Genomic DNA, 17,838 nt, shown 5'->3' on the forward strand with positions numbered 1-17,838 from the left:
CCAGGCATTGCCTCTCACAAATACCGAAAATACATTCAAATGATAGGATCCAAATTCAAGCGGTCCTCTACTGAAAAAAAGTCAAAAAGACTCGGTGAGAAATTCGTATGTAAAAAATATATTTTTTACTTTAAAACAAATTAAGATATTCATGTAAAGTGCTGTACAAACCTGGTTTGTGTGTATTGGTAGTTTGAAAAAAATACGGTTTTAAATAATGGCGAATAGTCTAGAAATAGTGAACTTTTAAACATTGAAACTTTATTAAAGGTTCAACATTATTATACACAATAAGTGGGTCGTCAAGACAACAAAATCCACAGCTGGGAGGCGGGGGAAGGAGGAAATAAAAAATATAAATATTCTGGAGTCGTGGCAGACTTAAACGTCAGTTTTTTTGGGGATGGTTTTTGTCAAATGAACAGAACAGAGCAAGAAACAAATACGAACGATAAAAGCAACTTAGGACGTACGCAGTTAATTCCCACACAATGTGTGCAAACCACGATAAGCGCGGTTGTTTTTATTCAAGATGAAGTGAGAAAATTGCATTTTTCTCGTTTGTTTGATCCTCTGCATCGCTCTGAGTTAGGTGAGTATCTCGAGCGCGTCATGTGACTAAAATTGATTTATATTCGATTTTTGTAACCGATAAAAAATACGGTCATGTATTTTTCATTCATTTGTTTTGGGGGCAGTGTGGCAGGAGTGGGAGTGAGACTGATATTTTATATGTCATGTATTTTTCATTCATTTGTTTTGGGGGCAGTGTGGCAGGAGTGGGAGTGAGACTGATATTTTATATGTTTAACGCTTTCCAACTCGGGTTGAAATCATTTATGCATTAGCTCCATACGTCTGTAATAAAAAAAAAGGGGAGCACTATAATTATTGTACACATGATCCCATACGAACCACATTGTGGTATAAAGTTGTGTTGCTATGAGCGATTTGCCAAAATTGATCAACCCGTTGCTCAAAACTTGGAATACTCAAACCAGAGAAAAAATAACAAGCATTTGCAAATATGCAAATGACTTTGCCCGGCTAGCGAACAGTGTGCTACTTAAATACTGCAAGGCGAAGGACATGCATATGCATTTAATTTTCCTTTCCAGCTTGCTTAATTTTCTGGTTGGTCCTTTTTGTATTCATGGTTTGACTTCAATTGTTATGAATGTTTTACAAACGTGACTTGTGCTAAATACATACTCTATTTGGGTAATGAGGAGCCCACATCCACAAAGCACTGAAACAGTCTACACCAATAGTCTGCTCCCATACACTTTCACTCAACACATTCGTCAATAACAGTGGCCTTTAAAAAAACGATGTGCTATGAAGGGCCATTGCCTGAAATGCCACCTATTATTATGTTTTTCTTTTAAGGCCACTCTGTTATCGACGAATGTGTCGAGCGCTTTTGTTATTTGTGCTTGTGCAACACTGCCAAACGCAGGAACACCAAATAATTTGAAATAGTTGATTGGGTATGAAAGGGGCACGGATGACAGTTTAGCTTTCAACACATTTGGACTGGCCCCCATTCAACGGATACACACAAAGACACACACACACATACAAGGTGCTTATTTAAGGCTACTGTGACCTAGGTGAAGCCCCCCCAACCACCTGTGAAGCCTGCAGCGAACCCAGCGTAACAAGTGATGATCATAATATCATGGAATAAATCCTTCTTCGGGGACCTAGTGGGTCCCGTTAATAAACCAGAATGTGGACGGGGAAATCCACAATGGCGCGCATCACAGCACAGGGCCACCGACAACCCTAGGTCTCACTTAAATGTGTGATGGTCAATTCACCTGTCCACCAAAGGAAATCTGATCAATCGTGCAAGAGCACAAAGCCCTGGTGCCACTGTGACCAACTTCCTCGGGTGGCTTTAAAGTCAGGTTGGGTTCTTTATTTAAACCACGCAAGTCCGATGATGGGTCAGTGTGCCTTTTGCAAGGGACCCTGGTAGTCTGGGTCCAAGACCATACCAGTTAGTGTTCTCATCTCGACTGAGACCAACTAGGTCTCCTGGTAACTTGGAAATGATATCTAATTATACGAGACGAGCACTGCGTCTCATGGACTGTTGAGACTGAGTGAGGCCAGCGTCTCCGGGTTTCTCTATTTAGAGCGAGTTTAATTTGAGACAATATATATATTCGGCATTACAACTGCAACTAAATGTTAACTACAGTCGTGACACATTCGTGGTAATAAACGATGTGTGTACGCTTAATATTGTACTGACTGCTCTGGCCGAGTTAAATTGCCCGACACGGAGATAACAAAGGCACCCTAACAAGTCAATAGTTATAAAGCGGAGGGATCGTTGGAGCCGTGTTGTTGGTGTGAGGCTTGGCAGTGTCCGATGACTTCTACTCCACAAGCTGTATTCCCAAGTATGTAAATCAGAATCAACTCACTTCTTATTCCAGACCAACCGACATACGCGAATATTTGAATAGCCACGGAAAAGTGGCAGGATCTCGTGAAAACCTCTTGGGAACAGGCGAAACATCGTGGGGGTGCGCTTAAATGCAAGTGTAGGACAAACATATTTAATGACAAGACAATAATGAAGATTACGAGGATGACGATGACGTTGATGACAAAGTCAACTGGATCCAAGACGGAAGCATCTTCTGTGCTGTTTAATTTCACTTCCATAACCGTTGGCTTTTGTCCGTATTTTCAAAGTGTTCCGTCGTTTAAAGGTCCTCTCTGGAAAGAACTTTGCCCGACCAGCTTTATTTTAAGGCGTTTTCACCACCTGTCCCTGAATTCCGTTATCCGCGGCGGTGTTTATGTGTGCAAGTGTGCCCGTCAATGTAGGCGCGGTAATTGTACTCGTGTCATATTTGCATTTTGTCTATATTTCCACGATCCGTACACTGGGTTACCTTCAAATGCAATAATCTATTTACAGACGCCTTACGGAACGTCTGCATCAACGGAACGTACATACACACTGTGCATGTTTAAAATACATTGTAAAATGTCTAATTGCCATACAGTATGTGTGGTATGGTACTGCATTTCACTTTGTGAAGCAGCGCTTTATGCTTTTGTATATGTGTACACACACTACGTGTCATATATACACACTATATACACAAATACAGCATACACTATACAGTATACATAATGCGGTATTTACAATGTACAATGTGTGTGTGTATACATATTTTCCTTTCAAATTTTGCTTCAATTTGTTTATTTTCCAGCAAACATGATTTTTACAGTCGCCAACGTATCACTCCTCCTTCAGCAATGCACACAACGTCACCACTGTTGGTTTTTGTTCAACGAGCAATGTTTCCCCCATTCGTTTTGTTTTTTTTGTGCGCATTTCACATTATGCAGCGTTGAGACTGGAGAGCTTGAAGCACTGTCTTCACGAGAGGGCGCAACCTTCATGCTTGCATAGAACCGACAAGCTGGGTAAGACCAGTCCATTTTCTGAGTTTCAATTCACTCTGGAACCTATAAAGCAAGCTGCTCTCTGCAATGATGGACCGTAAAAAAAATAAAAATAACCCAGAACGAAATAAAAACGGTTTTATGGCGTACGAATGCTGTCTCGCTAGTGTCTCCTTTATGATATCCTTTTTCAGATTTGCTTTTACTTGATCCAAAATGCATCCAGTAAAATCGTTTGACCAGTCAACCACCTAGCCAACCAGTGGGCCAACTGTCAAACGATTCAAGAAGACAGTTACGCAGATGGATCTCCAATAAAGCTTTTCGATCATTGAAATAGCCAATAAAGCCACTCATATGATGGCTGATCTGACAGGACCACCTTTTAGACAGCCAACCATATAACTAATTTATCCCACTAGTCAACGAGGGTCAATCAGTTATTATCCACCAGACAGCCAGCTAGCCAACTATTTGGTCAACCAACCAGACAATGTGAACCACCAGACAAGTCTACTCAACCAGAGACAAGCCAGACACCAAAATGCTCAAATAACTAGTGGGCCACACAGGCGTCCAATGAGGTTGTAATTTTGGGCAGTCATGTGGTCATATATCCAACCCTACCAGCCATGTGGCCGAAAGGCAAGATAACACGTTCCTTCGGAGTGGGCAGGTAGGAACTTGGTTGGACAGCGCATTCGTGCTATCCGTGTCACGCGGCGCAAGCTGCGTGGGGCGGCGCGTCACGTGGTGCCGAGCCCGCCCGAAGCGCTCTATGAAATACAAATCGAGGGCGTGGCTATGCACGACAGACAGACAAATAATCCCTGGTGAGCAGTGTGGAACTGTTGTTCCTACCTGTATTAAACCTCCACTGCACTCAAGTGTCATCTCCACAAATGGTGTGGTCTATTCTCAACCCGCTGGTGGACGGAAGCCTTCCCATATTGACGCCAACAAGCAGCGATGGGCTGCTCGCTTCAGGGAAAGTGTGGACGGCAATTGAGCGATTCCGGTGATGATCAGCAACACCGTTGTGATTTAACCCTTTAAGTTTTGCAGACAACTAGCTAGAAAGCTGTGCTATTGAAAGTGACAGTGGTTGAAAGTGAAATCATGGATTGATATAAAAAAAATCAATGTTAAACATTGCATTTCAAATCATGGTCGATGCACAAACGCTCCATGATTTGTGTCTGTTGTGATTTTAACCGTTGTCACTGCAGAATTGACACTCGATTTAAACACCATGTTTCTCAAACTTGGCTAGTGTTCTGATCAAGGACGGTAAGTCCTGAATGAAAGACCTCCACTCAAGGCAAATGATTACTTCGGCCTGAGGCCATAATAATAATAATAATGGCAATGACATCTTCAATATTTATATTAAATAATGTCATTTTTCAGATTCATGGTGCCTAAAATAACCGTAATGGTATTAAAATTAAAAACAAAATTATCAATAACTTATTTCCAAAATAACGAATACAAATGTAGTAATAGAACAAAAATAAAATTATAACTAAACGGCCGGAACTGTTGTATCGAAACGAATGTAAATCACAAATTTCTTTACAATTGTAACCACTACAAGAGTAAAAACGAAATTAAATATGTAAATGAGCAGTACCGATAACTTAAAAAGACTGGCATCATATCAAGAGTATGAAGAAGCCATGCAGGACATGATTACAAGCCAGTCATCTGCTAAACAGTCTAAAATCGACATCGTTTTGCCAGCATCGTAATAACAAAAAAAAAGATTTATAAAACTGGCCTGGCCAAGCCAGTGGCTCAGTTTATACAATTATTATTAAACAACACATACCGACATGAACATGATTATATTCAGAGGCCACACCGTATTTCCGGTGTGCACCACAAACATTATTTCACGTCTCCCATGATGCAATGCAACATAAGTTGGTAAAAACAAATGGAGAGCATATATGCTTTGATTATTACCTCGGCCTGCATACATTTGTTTCAACCGACAGGAATTTTTGTTTATGCAAGATACCTGTAAATTGTATTGTAAGGAATGCATGAGATGAACGGGCAAATAAACTGTAATTAAATAATGAAGCTAGCAGCGCAGCTCTCTGAAAGTGACCCCAACTTCCGTCACTGGACTTCAAACAGCACAGGTGTGTTTCATTATTTCTTGACTTTGTCAAAAAAGTGAAATTCTAGTGTTAAAGTGATTTTTTTCACGTTAAGTTTAAAAAAAATTATACGACCGTGCTTTTCCCTCAAGGTACCATTTTAATTTTTTTTTGCATTTTCGTCTTGTCAGTTTTTTGTAAAATAAAAACGTAAATAAGAAAACAAACGGTCATAGTAAAAACTATTATTTTTGTACTGATTTGTGTACCTCAAGAGTTCAGCGTCAAGTAAGTCAGCACGCTCACTTCCACTCAGGCTTGTTTATAGTTTGGCATTTTTTTGTAAAAAAAAACACAACCGTTCGATTCTCTTCCTTCGGTCCATCGAAGCAAACACGTGATTGGTCGACGGGTGTGTGTGTGCGATCACATGATTGGTCGATGGGCTCGCTTAGTTATGTTGGGAGGTCAGCCATAGTCCTTTTTGTCTATAGTCTGCAGCTTCCAACCTCCCGTTCCTCCTCGGATCAGGAGCGGCTTCTCCGATACGGAGACTCCGCACCACAAGGGCCCAACGGGCGCGCAGAATAACCACCGAGCCGAAGCAACGAGCCACTGAGCCAGCCAGCATGTGAGAGACGACATGCCACCGAGCCAGCCACCGAGCCAGCTAGCGGAGCCAGCCAGCGAGCCTTCCACTGAGCCAGCCAGTGAACGAGACTCTGTGCACCCGCGAGCTATCCTCGGTGCCAGCCGGCAAGCGAGACTGAGCCAGCGAGAGAGCCTGGAGGTGGTGGTGTGGGGGGCTCAGAGGCGCTCGACGTCGCGGTATTTCTTGCGCAGGATAGAGACCTGATCCTTGAAGAGCAGTGGGTCCATGCGGCTCTGCGTGTGCTGCAGCGGCATGGTGCCGAACCACGTGGCGAACGCGTTCATGCAGCTCTGCCGCTGAGCGAAGTGGTCTGGGTCGGCCCAGCGTGACAGTTTTGAGCCCTACGGGTGGGGAAAGCGAACGAAAATCATCATGATCTGCCCAGCCGCATGCTGTCGTGAACACGTACATGCCAACAAAACTGCCAACAACCACAGGTATGTACGTGCCACCAGTAATACCACCAATGCAATCATAGGTATGTCTACACCACCAGTAATACCACCAATACAATCAAAGGGACGTCTACACCACCAGTAATACCACCAATACAATCAAAGGGACGTCTACACCACCAGCAATTGCACCACCATCACTCCCACGATCAGCACCACCACCAACAGCAGCTGCATCAACAAGCCCAACACCCAGGACCACCGTCACAAGCATGTGGCACAGCAGCAGCAGCAGCAGCACCGCACCTGCATCATGGCCTCCTTGTATTGCTTCTTCTGTGTGACCTTGATGGGTGGCATCTTTATGACGTCCGACACGAGGAAGTTCATGAGGATGTCCTCGCAGTTGGACAGCGAGTCCACCATGTCCCGCAGCGATGCCGGCAGCGCGTGCGTGTATAGGTAGTTGTAGTATCTGCGGTGCGGGAGAAGGGGTGGGGGACACGGTGTTGGGGTTAGGGGGCTAGGACCACTGTTAGGTTGAGGGTTAGTGTTTGTATGTATCCATAATAGAGGTTTTTGGGTTAGATCGCGTAAATATATGAATGTGTCGTTATGTATGTAGAACTTCTTTCGCACTGTACATAGCCAATCATGCTAATCAGAGCTGCGGGGGGAGGACAACAGACTAAATTAAAGAAATGAGTTGTCAATCTAGATTTAAAACTGCATAGCTCCAGTGGCTCCTTAATATCAGAAGAGAAGAGCATTCCGCAGAAGTACATCTGACAGCGTGCATTGCAGTGACCGTCTAAAACTAAACTATTTTATTTGACCAGGTAAAGCCCTCTGAGCTTTTAGCTTCTTGTTCAGAGCGACCCGGCCACAAATTGTAGCGCAATAAAGTGGCTTATCAAGTGGAAATTTATCGCAGCCAAATAATTTAAATAAACTAATGAAAGGTACAGCATTCACTGCACGTGTCCATGTTAGTAGTGTACGACAGCTCTCACCGGTGGTAGAACGCGGCTCCCGTTAGCACCATGGAGTAGTGGTTTGTCCACTTGGACGTGTAGCCCCAGCGGCTCTTGCTGCTGTCCCACAGGTGGCTCCGGGCCGGGTATCCCACGATCCGCTCCGGGAAACTCTGCCACACTACAAACGCAAAGTCCACCTGCGCAAAGCACGCGTGCACACACACAGAAATGTTAGGATCGAACGCTGTTTAGCCAACTCGAAGGTTCATCACCGTTTGGTGTATTATAACCATTTGGGTGGATGGACAGAGGCGAGAGGTTGCAGGAACAGTGCAACAATTGATTTTGCTGCACCGTCTCGCACTGCCCACCACGCATGTACTGTACACATGTTGAACTTCTTTCGCACCGTATGCAGCCAACCGTGATAATTGGAGCTGTGGACCACCACGTGGCCCCAAAGCGAGCCTATGATGCCTGTTTTATACACGGTGGCCACCCATCCAACTTCGCTTAGCTGCGAGTTTGTGTGTATTCTGGGCAGTGTTTTATAAAAGCTGAAGGCAAAGGTGGAGCACTGAAATGGCGTGCTTATTCTACTGCTGGCGCGAGGGGGGGGGGGGGTATCCCGCTGGAGGAACGATGGACAGAAGCGGTGGGGGGTAGGGTGGTGGTGGGGGAGTCCAGTGCGTTCACCACGAGACCGTGGCAGAGTCCATCTCGATCGCATACGTCTGTGCAACCGGTTAGACACCTCGTCGGTGCGTCCCGCGCACACTCGCGCTCACCTCGTCCGTAGACAGCACCGTGTCCTCGTCGAGGCTCAGGACGGCGTCTGTCGTCACGGCCTCGTGCGGCACAAAGCGGCTGCTGATCGTCTGCAAGTGGCGACAAGGGACACCACGTACACGTGAGCGCACGCGCAGGTTCGTAACGAAAAGACAAATCTAATAAGTTGAATTTTGGTATTCGCATCGTTCCTACAGCACAAGGCTATCACGAAGGGCCTGTTTTTCACAAATAAACTAAAACTAAACTCAACAATTTTGATTTTTCCAGATACTGAGCTATGTAACTCTTTTTCAGAAGTGACCAGGCCACAAATGATAGCTCAACAAAGTGGCTTATCAAGACGGACGCCGTTTTTAAATGTGGAGGGAGTAGAATCCGGAGAAAAATACACACAACCACTGGGAAAACATGCAAACTCCAAATATATATCAGGCATCATCATAGTTGGGATTGAACCCACAACCTCCTGTATACCGGGCGAGGTGGTTAACATCCCTCCACCGTGGTGGGGTATGGTCTGCAAGTCGGCAATGTTACCGTGTGGTATTTACCGTATTTGTGGGAAATTTTGCAAATTTCGAAGGAGATGCCAGCCACATGTATCTTCTAGTTTTTAGAATAACGTCACCCGCCGGTATTCATAATCAGAATCCTTATTTAGACTGGAAGAATTCGGATGAGCTATGAAGCTCTTCTTCACAGATGTCCCATTAAGGGTGGGTCAAAAATTTACAACAACAGACAATACAAAAACAGATAGGTGTGCAAAGAATAGGAAAGCTAAGCAAGTCACTTAATAAAAAAAGTGAAGTATACAAGTATTATCCAGGGTGTACGGCCGGGCTTAAACCGCGAACCTCTGCAACACGCGGCAAAATTGCCACCGTTTGGGAAATACACGTCCCGCACGTGTGTTGACATGCGCCGATGCAGCACATGCCAATGCGTGGACACTCCGTACCTTCGCGACTGGCTCTGAGATGATGAGAGGCACAGGTAGCACTGGCCAGAGGCTCCTTGCGGGTGGTGGACGATCGCAGTTCCACAGGACGAGCACCTGCACACAGTGAAAAACACGTCAGCCAGTGATCACCCAACACTGTGTGTGACCCTAGCAGAGAGCTGGTTCACACACTGCACGATGAAACCGGGAACCTGGCCGATGACTATCATCAGGAGCGAGTGATATCCGAGCTGGTCCTGGTTGCTCCATCACCTTAACCGACCCACACCCACTGACCAGCACAGTGTAGCATGGTCAAGCGCCACAGTGGCGAGATGATAACTACCTCACCTGGTATGCAGGAGGTCGTGGGATCGAGCCCGACCCTGACCTCCGCTTTTTTTCCTTTAAACATTTAAAACCTGGACTGTGGACAGAAACGAAGACTGGTGTTTGAGAACTGATAATTAATATAATTAATCCCAATCCCTGGGGATCATGGGAAACGTTGGGCATTTCTAACTGCGTTGGCTGAGAACTCTGCCCCCCACCCCCGCATGTGGCCAGGAGCGAAACTACCGGATTTGCCACACGACTTGCCCGAGACTCACCTGGGCACAGAACTTGGACTTGCCGACCGCCTGGATGAGCTTGATGATCGGCTGCGACTGCACGAGGAGTGGCGAAGTGGCGTGGATCACGGCGGTGAACTTGGCCTCGGGGCTCTGGCCTGGGGGCGGATATGAAAGTGAGTGACGGGAACACACGACGCATAACACACACAACATACGCACACGCACACACGTGCAACGGAGCATGAAGGCACGCACGGGCAAGTAACATATGCACAAAACCACACAAAACACACACGACAAACAGATGAAACACAAAACACTTGAAACACACACACACAAATGCACAAAGATCCCACATATTGCCTTTAACAGGCTGTTGGGGAAGGTGCAGCTATACAGGCTGGCCTGTCACAAGGGGGTGGTTGGCCAACACCACGCCAGACTGCCTATGTCCCCCCAGTGCTGATGATTACACATCACATCAAGTGCTCAATTAAGGGTGAGTCAACCTAAGGGGAGGCCCAGGACCAGTTCAGATATTCATAACTGTTATTGGTTCTAAGCGGAAATTGAACTTGGGTTGCCAGGTTCGATGTGCCGTGTGCTAACCACTACACTAGCTCTCCCCCACTAAAGATAAAGATCCCCCGTATAGCCTTAACAGACTGCAGGGGCAAGTGCTGTTAGCGAGCACCTATGAAGGCCGGAACGGTACACGAGGGGGTGGGTGGCCAGCACCACGCCCGACCGCCTTTGTCTCCCTAGTGGCGATGTTTACACACCGCACCAGGTACTCATTTGAGGCTGAGTCGACCTAGGGGAGGCCCAGGACCGGTTCAGATAATCGTCACTGGTGTGTGCTGTAAGCGGGAATCGAACCTGGGTCGCCAGGTCCGGAGTGCAGCGCGCTAACCACTATACAGTACTACCGCTCCCCACTCTCCCCCACTACGCAGATACACACACACATCATTACTCATGAAACCCCAGCCTCTGCACCTCGCGAATGGTTCAGCTAGGATCTTGTTTCCCCCGGGATGCGAGCCACCCTCTCTGGCACTCACCCAGGTAGGCGTGGTAGAAGGGGTAGTGCGCCAGGGCGGACGAGAAGCCGGGCAGCACGTGGAGACCGCCGGGTGGGTGGTTCCACACAAGCGCCGGGCGCACTGCCACTCCGGCCACACGCTCCCGCACAATCTGGCAGGCACGCGCACACGACGACAAAGTTTAACCCTCCGTATGTGCAGCCTGCGCAGACTGTTGTGGCAAAGCGCTGTTGGACGAGGGACTGCTCAGACTCGTGCGGCACACAAAATTATAGTGTGGCCGAAAAAGACGCGTCCGGCCGTGAACGAGCGAGCGAGAAAGTTAGCGAGCAGGTAAATGAGTGAGAGAATGGGTAAGTTAATGAGCAAGTAAGAGGGCGAGCTCGTGATCGAGCGAGCGAGCAAGCGAGCAGGGCTCACCTCGAGCGTGGTGTGCACAATCTTGTCGATGGAAGAGAAGTACGCGTTCCACAGGAGCTGCGTCTGCTGCCTCATGGCAAGCACGCGGTCGTGATCGAGCCACCGCACTGTCGACGGGATCTGGGATACACGGACATGTGGAGTTCAGGGTCAGCATTCGGGGTTGGCGATAGGGGGTCACAATATTTCCTTGCTGGCCTTAAAGCGCTGACGCCAAGCGAGTGAGCAAGCGACTGGCCTCGGTGGCAATATGCTCTAATTAATGAATACATTACATGCAGTTCAAACTTAACCTCATGTATGTATATTGAACTTCTTTCGCACAGCACGCAGCCAACAATGCTAACCGGAGGTGCGGGGGAAGGACAACAAAGTAAACACAATCGAGATGATTTAAAAGTGCATAGCTCCAGTGGATTCCTAATATCGGAAGAGCGCTCCAGATGGCCGCAGAAGCACATCTGAAAGTGCGCGATGCAGTGACCATCTTTGTTCGATGGCTTAGCCAAAAGCCACTGCGAAGATGACCTGAATTTGCATGATGGTTTATATGCTCCTTGACAAGATGAGCAAAGTATTGTGGTTCATTTGTGTAATGACTCTGACCTTAAAATGTATTTGTTCAGCAACCAAAAACCAATTCAGCTCGGCGAGCACTGGATGGACATGGTCAGATCTAGCAGTACCCATCACGGCACGTGTAGGAGATGAACGCGACATTCTGTTCATGACAGCTTAGGGCACAATACACACAATGCGCTTCGTACGGCAGTGTAAACATTACACGCCTCCCCCACCCCCTTCCAGAAGAGATTTTGATGGTGAGTGTTACAGCGAGGATCGAGTGAGCATTCAGCAGGGTTTACGAGTGTTAAGTCGAGTGAGTGCTTTGGTGAGCGAGCATTGGGGCGGGGAAGTATTAGGGCGTGCGAGTGCTGGGATGAGCGAGTGTTGGGGTGAACGAGTGTTGGGGTGAGAAAATAATGGTGAGCGAGTGTTGGGGTGAGCGAGTGTAATGGTGAGCGAGTGTTGGGGTGAGAGAGGTCTTTTTTATTTGGTATGTAAATCTGAAATGCAATATTAAAAGTTGGAAGCCAAGTTACAGCACAACCGGCATACAGCTGGGGAAAAAGACAATGAAAGGATTTAATAAGATTTAAAAACCATAAATAATTTGGGTTACAGCGCTGGGCTCACCTGGAGGAGCAGCCTCTCGTCTCCGATGACGGCCGCTTTGTTCCAGTCGATGACCTCCGAGAAAGGCAGGGCCCAGCCGTTACTGAGCAGCACAGGCACACACGCCGCCTGCGCACACACGCGCACAAGACAAAGATCCCCCATATAGCCTTAATACTGAACAGACTGTTGGGGCAAGTGCTGAAAGCGAGCACCAATGAAGGCCGACACGGCACACGAAGGGGTGTGGGTGGCCAAGCACCTCGTCTCCCCAGTGGCAATATTTACACACCGAACCAGGTATTCAATTCAGGCCGAGTCGACCTAGGGGAGGCCCAGGACAGGTTTAGATAATTGTCACTGGTGTTCGCCGTGAGCGGGAATTGAACTCGGGTTGCCGGGTTCGTAACGCAGTGCACTAACCGCGACCCTACCGCAAGCACACGCACGCGACGTGGAAACGGGTCAAACACGGGTCACACACGGGTCACACACGGGTCTGACACAGATCTGACACGGGTTTGACACGGGTCACGGACATAGACCAGGCATGAGTCAGACACACGAATCAGACTCGGCTCTGACGTGAGACACGAAGGCAGACCAAACACAAGGCAGACACGGATCACCCCCAGAATAGACATAACAAGTAGGGCAGGCGTTAAGACGCATGGCAACCAAGGGTGTGGCACAAAGATACAAGAGGCACACAGGCGCGTGCACACACACCTCACTTTTACAGCACACCGGCAACATGGAAAGCTTATGGCCACAAACATGGGCGTGAAAATAATAATTATGAAAATTATATACCGTGCAAATCCTCAAGAGTCTCAAGACACTCTTTCAGGAGGGTTCTGTACTGGAATGCTTGGGAGATGTTTGGCCAATTCCACCAATGAGAAAATGAGAATTTGGAATGGGGGAGGAAACCAGTACACGGAGAAAACCCACCACGCTTACGTGAGACTGACTCCCAACACTGCTATCTCCAGGCTACACCTCGAAGCCAAACGCCCAAAACATCTGGCCCGCCCAGAGGGAACCCATCCACGTTTCTTTGTTTTATTTCTCCTTGTCGACCCAGGAAAGCTTCACCAAGTCTCATGACTCTCTTTCAGGAGGATCCTACCAAGTTTTCAAAGTGGGCGATGATTGCGATGCAATTTACAATTGAGTAATTTTGCAGGTAACTTTTGAAATTTGATCAAATCTGGACCATAATGCTGCCACACAATGGTCCTAACTCTTACAAATGACATCGCGGGATCTTTAACGTCCACTATGAAACAAACGGGGCATACTTTTACGATTAATACACCCGCAATATTAAATCAGGACAACCGGTGGATTCCAACCGAAAATCTCTGCAACAAGCTGTGCTAGGCCAGGTCACCGCCCGTGCACTAACCAGGCTCAAAAACCTGCTTAGCTTCTGAGATCCGACGTGAATCGGGTTAATAATTTTGGGTGACTGGGTCACGGCAAAAGTCGTGGTGGGCACGAGCGACGGCGAGCACGGGTGTACGTTAAAGTGCGAGCGCCAGACGCCGTCGCTCCTCCTACCTGCAGAGCCTCGAGGAACCTGAAGGATCCGAGTCTTCTGCCCCGCGGGACGAGACAGAAGGTGGAGTTGTAGAGCATCTCCTTGTAGTCGTATCTGTAACGCACACGAGCACACAGCGGCGGGGGGAGGGGATGGACAAGAGATTCACACAGACCCAAGAGATCCACGGGGACTCGATGACACCTCCATGATAGGGACACACAGCAGCATTGCAGTGGCAAATTTAGTTGCTATAAATGCTGTATTGAATAACAATTTCAAAAAATTAGTTACGCAGAAGCAGGTGAGCATAATTGATCACGTTCAGAAGATGCAGTGCCATTACTGCACGTTCAAAAGGCGTTGTTGTTCGTAAAGCCTAAATAGACAATAGCGACAAGTGCTGTTATAGCAAGCACCGATGCAAGCCAGCACCGCACATTGGGTGGGGAGGGGGGGGCACCACCATGCTTAATGCTGCTGTTTACACACCACACCACATATAGCACTCATTCATGGGTTGAGTCGACTTAAGGAAGGCCGAAGATAATCGACACCAATGTTCGTTGTGGCCGGGAATCGAACTCGGGCCACCGGGGTTTGTAGCGCGGCGGTGCAAACAACTATGATAACAAATGCCATTCACTACCAAATGTCAGCCCAGGTCCCGCTTTGAGATCCCGTCAAGCGTCAGGCTCGCCGGTAGGAGGTGTTTTGTACGGGTTAATGGAGTGAGTTGACTGGCAGATGCAACATCTGGGCTCCCGACTGTGCTACCAGTCTGCCTGATAGTGTCTGTACAAAGACAAATATTCCCCGTATAGTCTGAACAGACTGTTGGGGCAAGTGCTGTTAGCGAGCACCTATGAAGGCGGGCATGGCACATGAGGGGGTCGGTGGCCAACACCACGCCCAGCTGCCTTTGTCTCCCAGTGGTGATGTTTACACACCACACCTCGTGCCAGTTTGAGGCCAAGTCGACCTAGGGTAGGCCCATGACCGGTTCAGATAATCGTCACTGTGTTGGCCGTGAGCGGGAATCGAACTCGGGTCACCGGGTTCGTAGCGCAGCGTGCTGACCACTACACCACCGCTGTCTACACACACACGAACGCACACACGCACAAGTCGACTTGAATGGGAGGGGGGGCCCCCGTCTCTGGTGGAGTTTGATCAGACTTGGCGGTGGCGGACGAGCGACTGTGTGAGCCGAGTCCGGGGATCTCTCCGAGCATCTCGGGTGCTCGCGCTCTTGGGAGCACGCATGGCCACGCCACATCAAACGCCGCGGAACAGCTCCACGCCACCGGATTGTTTAAATTCCACGACGTTTTTTTATACTTTAAACTTAAGGGGATTTTTTTTTTGGTCTGTGTGTGCGTGTGTGACACTGTCTCTCTTTACATTCATTCTTTTTTTATTTCCCCTGCTTCTCTGCCCTCGTTTGAACCCAGGTGAGAAGGGATTTTTTTTCCCCCTTCTTTTTTTACTTTAGTGTTAGTATCTTGTTTCGAAAGATTTTCTTTGCTTTACTGGTGATCCCGGTGCAATTTCCCTGTTAACCAGACGGGGGTTGTTCCCCGTGGCAATAAGACTCGAGGAATTCAACACAGCCATTGAAAAACACATGTTACGGTAACCCCGAGCGACAGAAGTGATGCTTGCCAGGGTGTAGTGGTGAATACACCGGACTCGCGGTACAGAGGTCGTCGTTGAAACAATGGCGCAAGTGTCTTAAATTAGCATTCTTGCTAACGTCTGTCATGCGAGCCATTATTTATTTATTTATAATTTGCAGGTGCAAAATTCACTTTTTCTCTTACCAGGTAAGACTCACTGAGCAATACAGCTCTTTTCCAGAAGCGACCTGGCCACAAATGATAGCTCAACGAAGTGGCTTATCACGTGGACATTTTATAGCAACAAAATACTCTAAATGTGGAAGGAAAAAGTGGAGGACCCGGGAGAAAATCCACACGACCACGGGGAGAACACACAAACTCCAAATACAGCAGGCGTCAAGGGTTGGGATAGAACCTACGACCTCCTGTATACCAGGCGAGGCACCCGCCCCGATATACGATTGGCTACTGCCACCATTGACATCACCGGGTCATTAAGGTCCACTATGCAGCAAACGGAGCACTTTGTTCAGTACAGTAACAGCAAGCAAGTAAAGATTCTCTCCCAACTGTGATTCAATGTACCGGTCCTGTTAAACGCAGAGTCACAATTTTATTTTATCACGATTCCATTGTGCACAGCATACCGAGTTGCGGGCTCATTCAAGATTTTAGACGACAACAATGTTAATGGCTAAAGTGAATTCTATTGCAATGACGTGCATTTCAGACAAAGGTTGAAATATTAATCATACATCGATGACTCTTTGTCAATACACCGCAGGATGAAGGCCTGCCCACGCCGTGTCAGCAATCGGGGGCTGTTTGACCATAAATGCAATCTGGTCTCTTGACACTTTATAAAATTAGAATACAGAGAAGGGGCGGGGGTAAATGGGTCTCGGCGGGGGAAATGTCGGAGACAGAAGACAGCACGGCATCGTCTGCGATGAAGCAACCTGGGATCAGCGCATCCAGCAACAATAAGCTGCAGGGAGAGCCGGGGAAGGCAGGGCAGCACCAATGAGTCCCCCAGGGCATTCTCGGAGAGGCTGAGGCCCTTCGACAAGCCCGAGGGACAGTCGAGGCAGCCACGTCAGCCATCACAGCAGCAAAGCTATCTGAAGCCAAACCCGATTGCGCTGTATCATCAAGCAAGGCAATTATTTTTTCCGGCACGGTGACATGAAAGGATCTGCGGAGGGAGATCACTCAGCTCCTCTGCCAGCCACATCAACGCCCGTGCCGCGTCTCCACCTCGTGGGCTCTATGCCCAAGGCGAATGGAACGTGCGCGCTCGCAAAGCCCAATATCCATCCAAAGCTCCGCGCCTCCCTCCCACGCGCACACGCACGCACATGCACGCAGGCTGACTCAGCCGCCACCACCAACCGCAAAATCAGAAGCGTTCCCAAGGGAAGGGAGCGTCCTCGCATGGTAGGGCGAGAAAAACATTACAATAAAAGGGATTATTCGGTTTGTCGGTTCTGCCACGTCACCAGGCTGCACTGCAAATGTATCCACGTAATATCGGATTGTTTTGCTAATGCGTGTCAGCACACGCTCTGCCACTCACTGTGCGAGCGACCGAGCGAGTGTGGGTCAAGACTAAGGTCGGGAGCGGTAGTAGGGTGGGTGAGCGAACTGAGTCACGTACCCAGCTACCCCAGTGCGATTCCTGCTCCCGGCTAAGTAGCGTTTATACAAAACATCACTCAGCCTTAAAATTAATATCTAGTGCTGTGTGAATGTCATTAGTGGGGAGACAAAAGCTGCTGGGTGAGGTACTATGCCAGCTTTCATAGGCGGTCACGAACAACACTTGTAACGACAGCCTGTGAGGCCGTCTCAAACTATTAAACAATTTTTTATTTTACCAGGTAAGGCCCACCGAGCTCTATCGCTCCTTTTCAGAAGCGACCTGGCCACAGGTGAAAGTCCAACGAAGTGGCTTATCATGTGTAAATTTATAGCAGCCAAATATTCTAAACGTATGTTTCTAAATGTGGAGCGAAAAACCGGAGGACACCGAGAAAAATCCACGCGACCACGGGGAGAACACGCAAACTCCAAATATACAGGTGTCAGGATCGGGATCGAACCCACGACCTCCTGTATACCAGGCGACGTAGTTAACATCTCGATACTGAG

General features: G+C 48.0%; 1 protein-coding gene across 1 annotated transcript in view; it reads right to left on the reverse strand.

Moving 5' to 3' along the window:
* Window positions 1–5,707: 5,707 nt before the first annotated feature.
* LOC144726300 (exostosin-1a-like) overlaps window positions 5,708–17,838 on the reverse strand; it is a 38,216-nt gene continuing 26,085 nt past the window's right edge. The window contains exons 2-11 of the mRNA XM_078604886.1: window positions 14,086–14,179; window positions 12,541–12,648; window positions 11,344–11,463; window positions 10,942–11,074; window positions 9,914–10,032; window positions 9,321–9,416; window positions 8,356–8,445; window positions 7,604–7,764; window positions 6,897–7,065; window positions 5,708–6,536 (exon numbers count right to left, since the gene is read on the reverse strand). Coding sequence (XP_078461012.1) covers window positions 6,351–6,536; window positions 6,897–7,065; window positions 7,604–7,764; window positions 8,356–8,445; window positions 9,321–9,416; window positions 9,914–10,032; window positions 10,942–11,074; window positions 11,344–11,463; window positions 12,541–12,648; window positions 14,086–14,179 — 1,276 coding nt within the window. The 3' untranslated portion in view covers window positions 5,708–6,350. The remainder of the gene's footprint in view (window positions 6,537–6,896; window positions 7,066–7,603; window positions 7,765–8,355; window positions 8,446–9,320; window positions 9,417–9,913; window positions 10,033–10,941; window positions 11,075–11,343; window positions 11,464–12,540; window positions 12,649–14,085; window positions 14,180–17,838) is intronic.

Source organism: Lampetra planeri, chromosome 23 (genome assembly GCF_965212315.1).
Source record: "Lampetra planeri chromosome 23, kcLamPlan1.2.h2, whole genome shotgun sequence".
Classification (NCBI taxonomy): domain Eukaryota; kingdom Metazoa; phylum Chordata; class Hyperoartia; order Petromyzontiformes; family Petromyzontidae; genus Lampetra; species Lampetra planeri.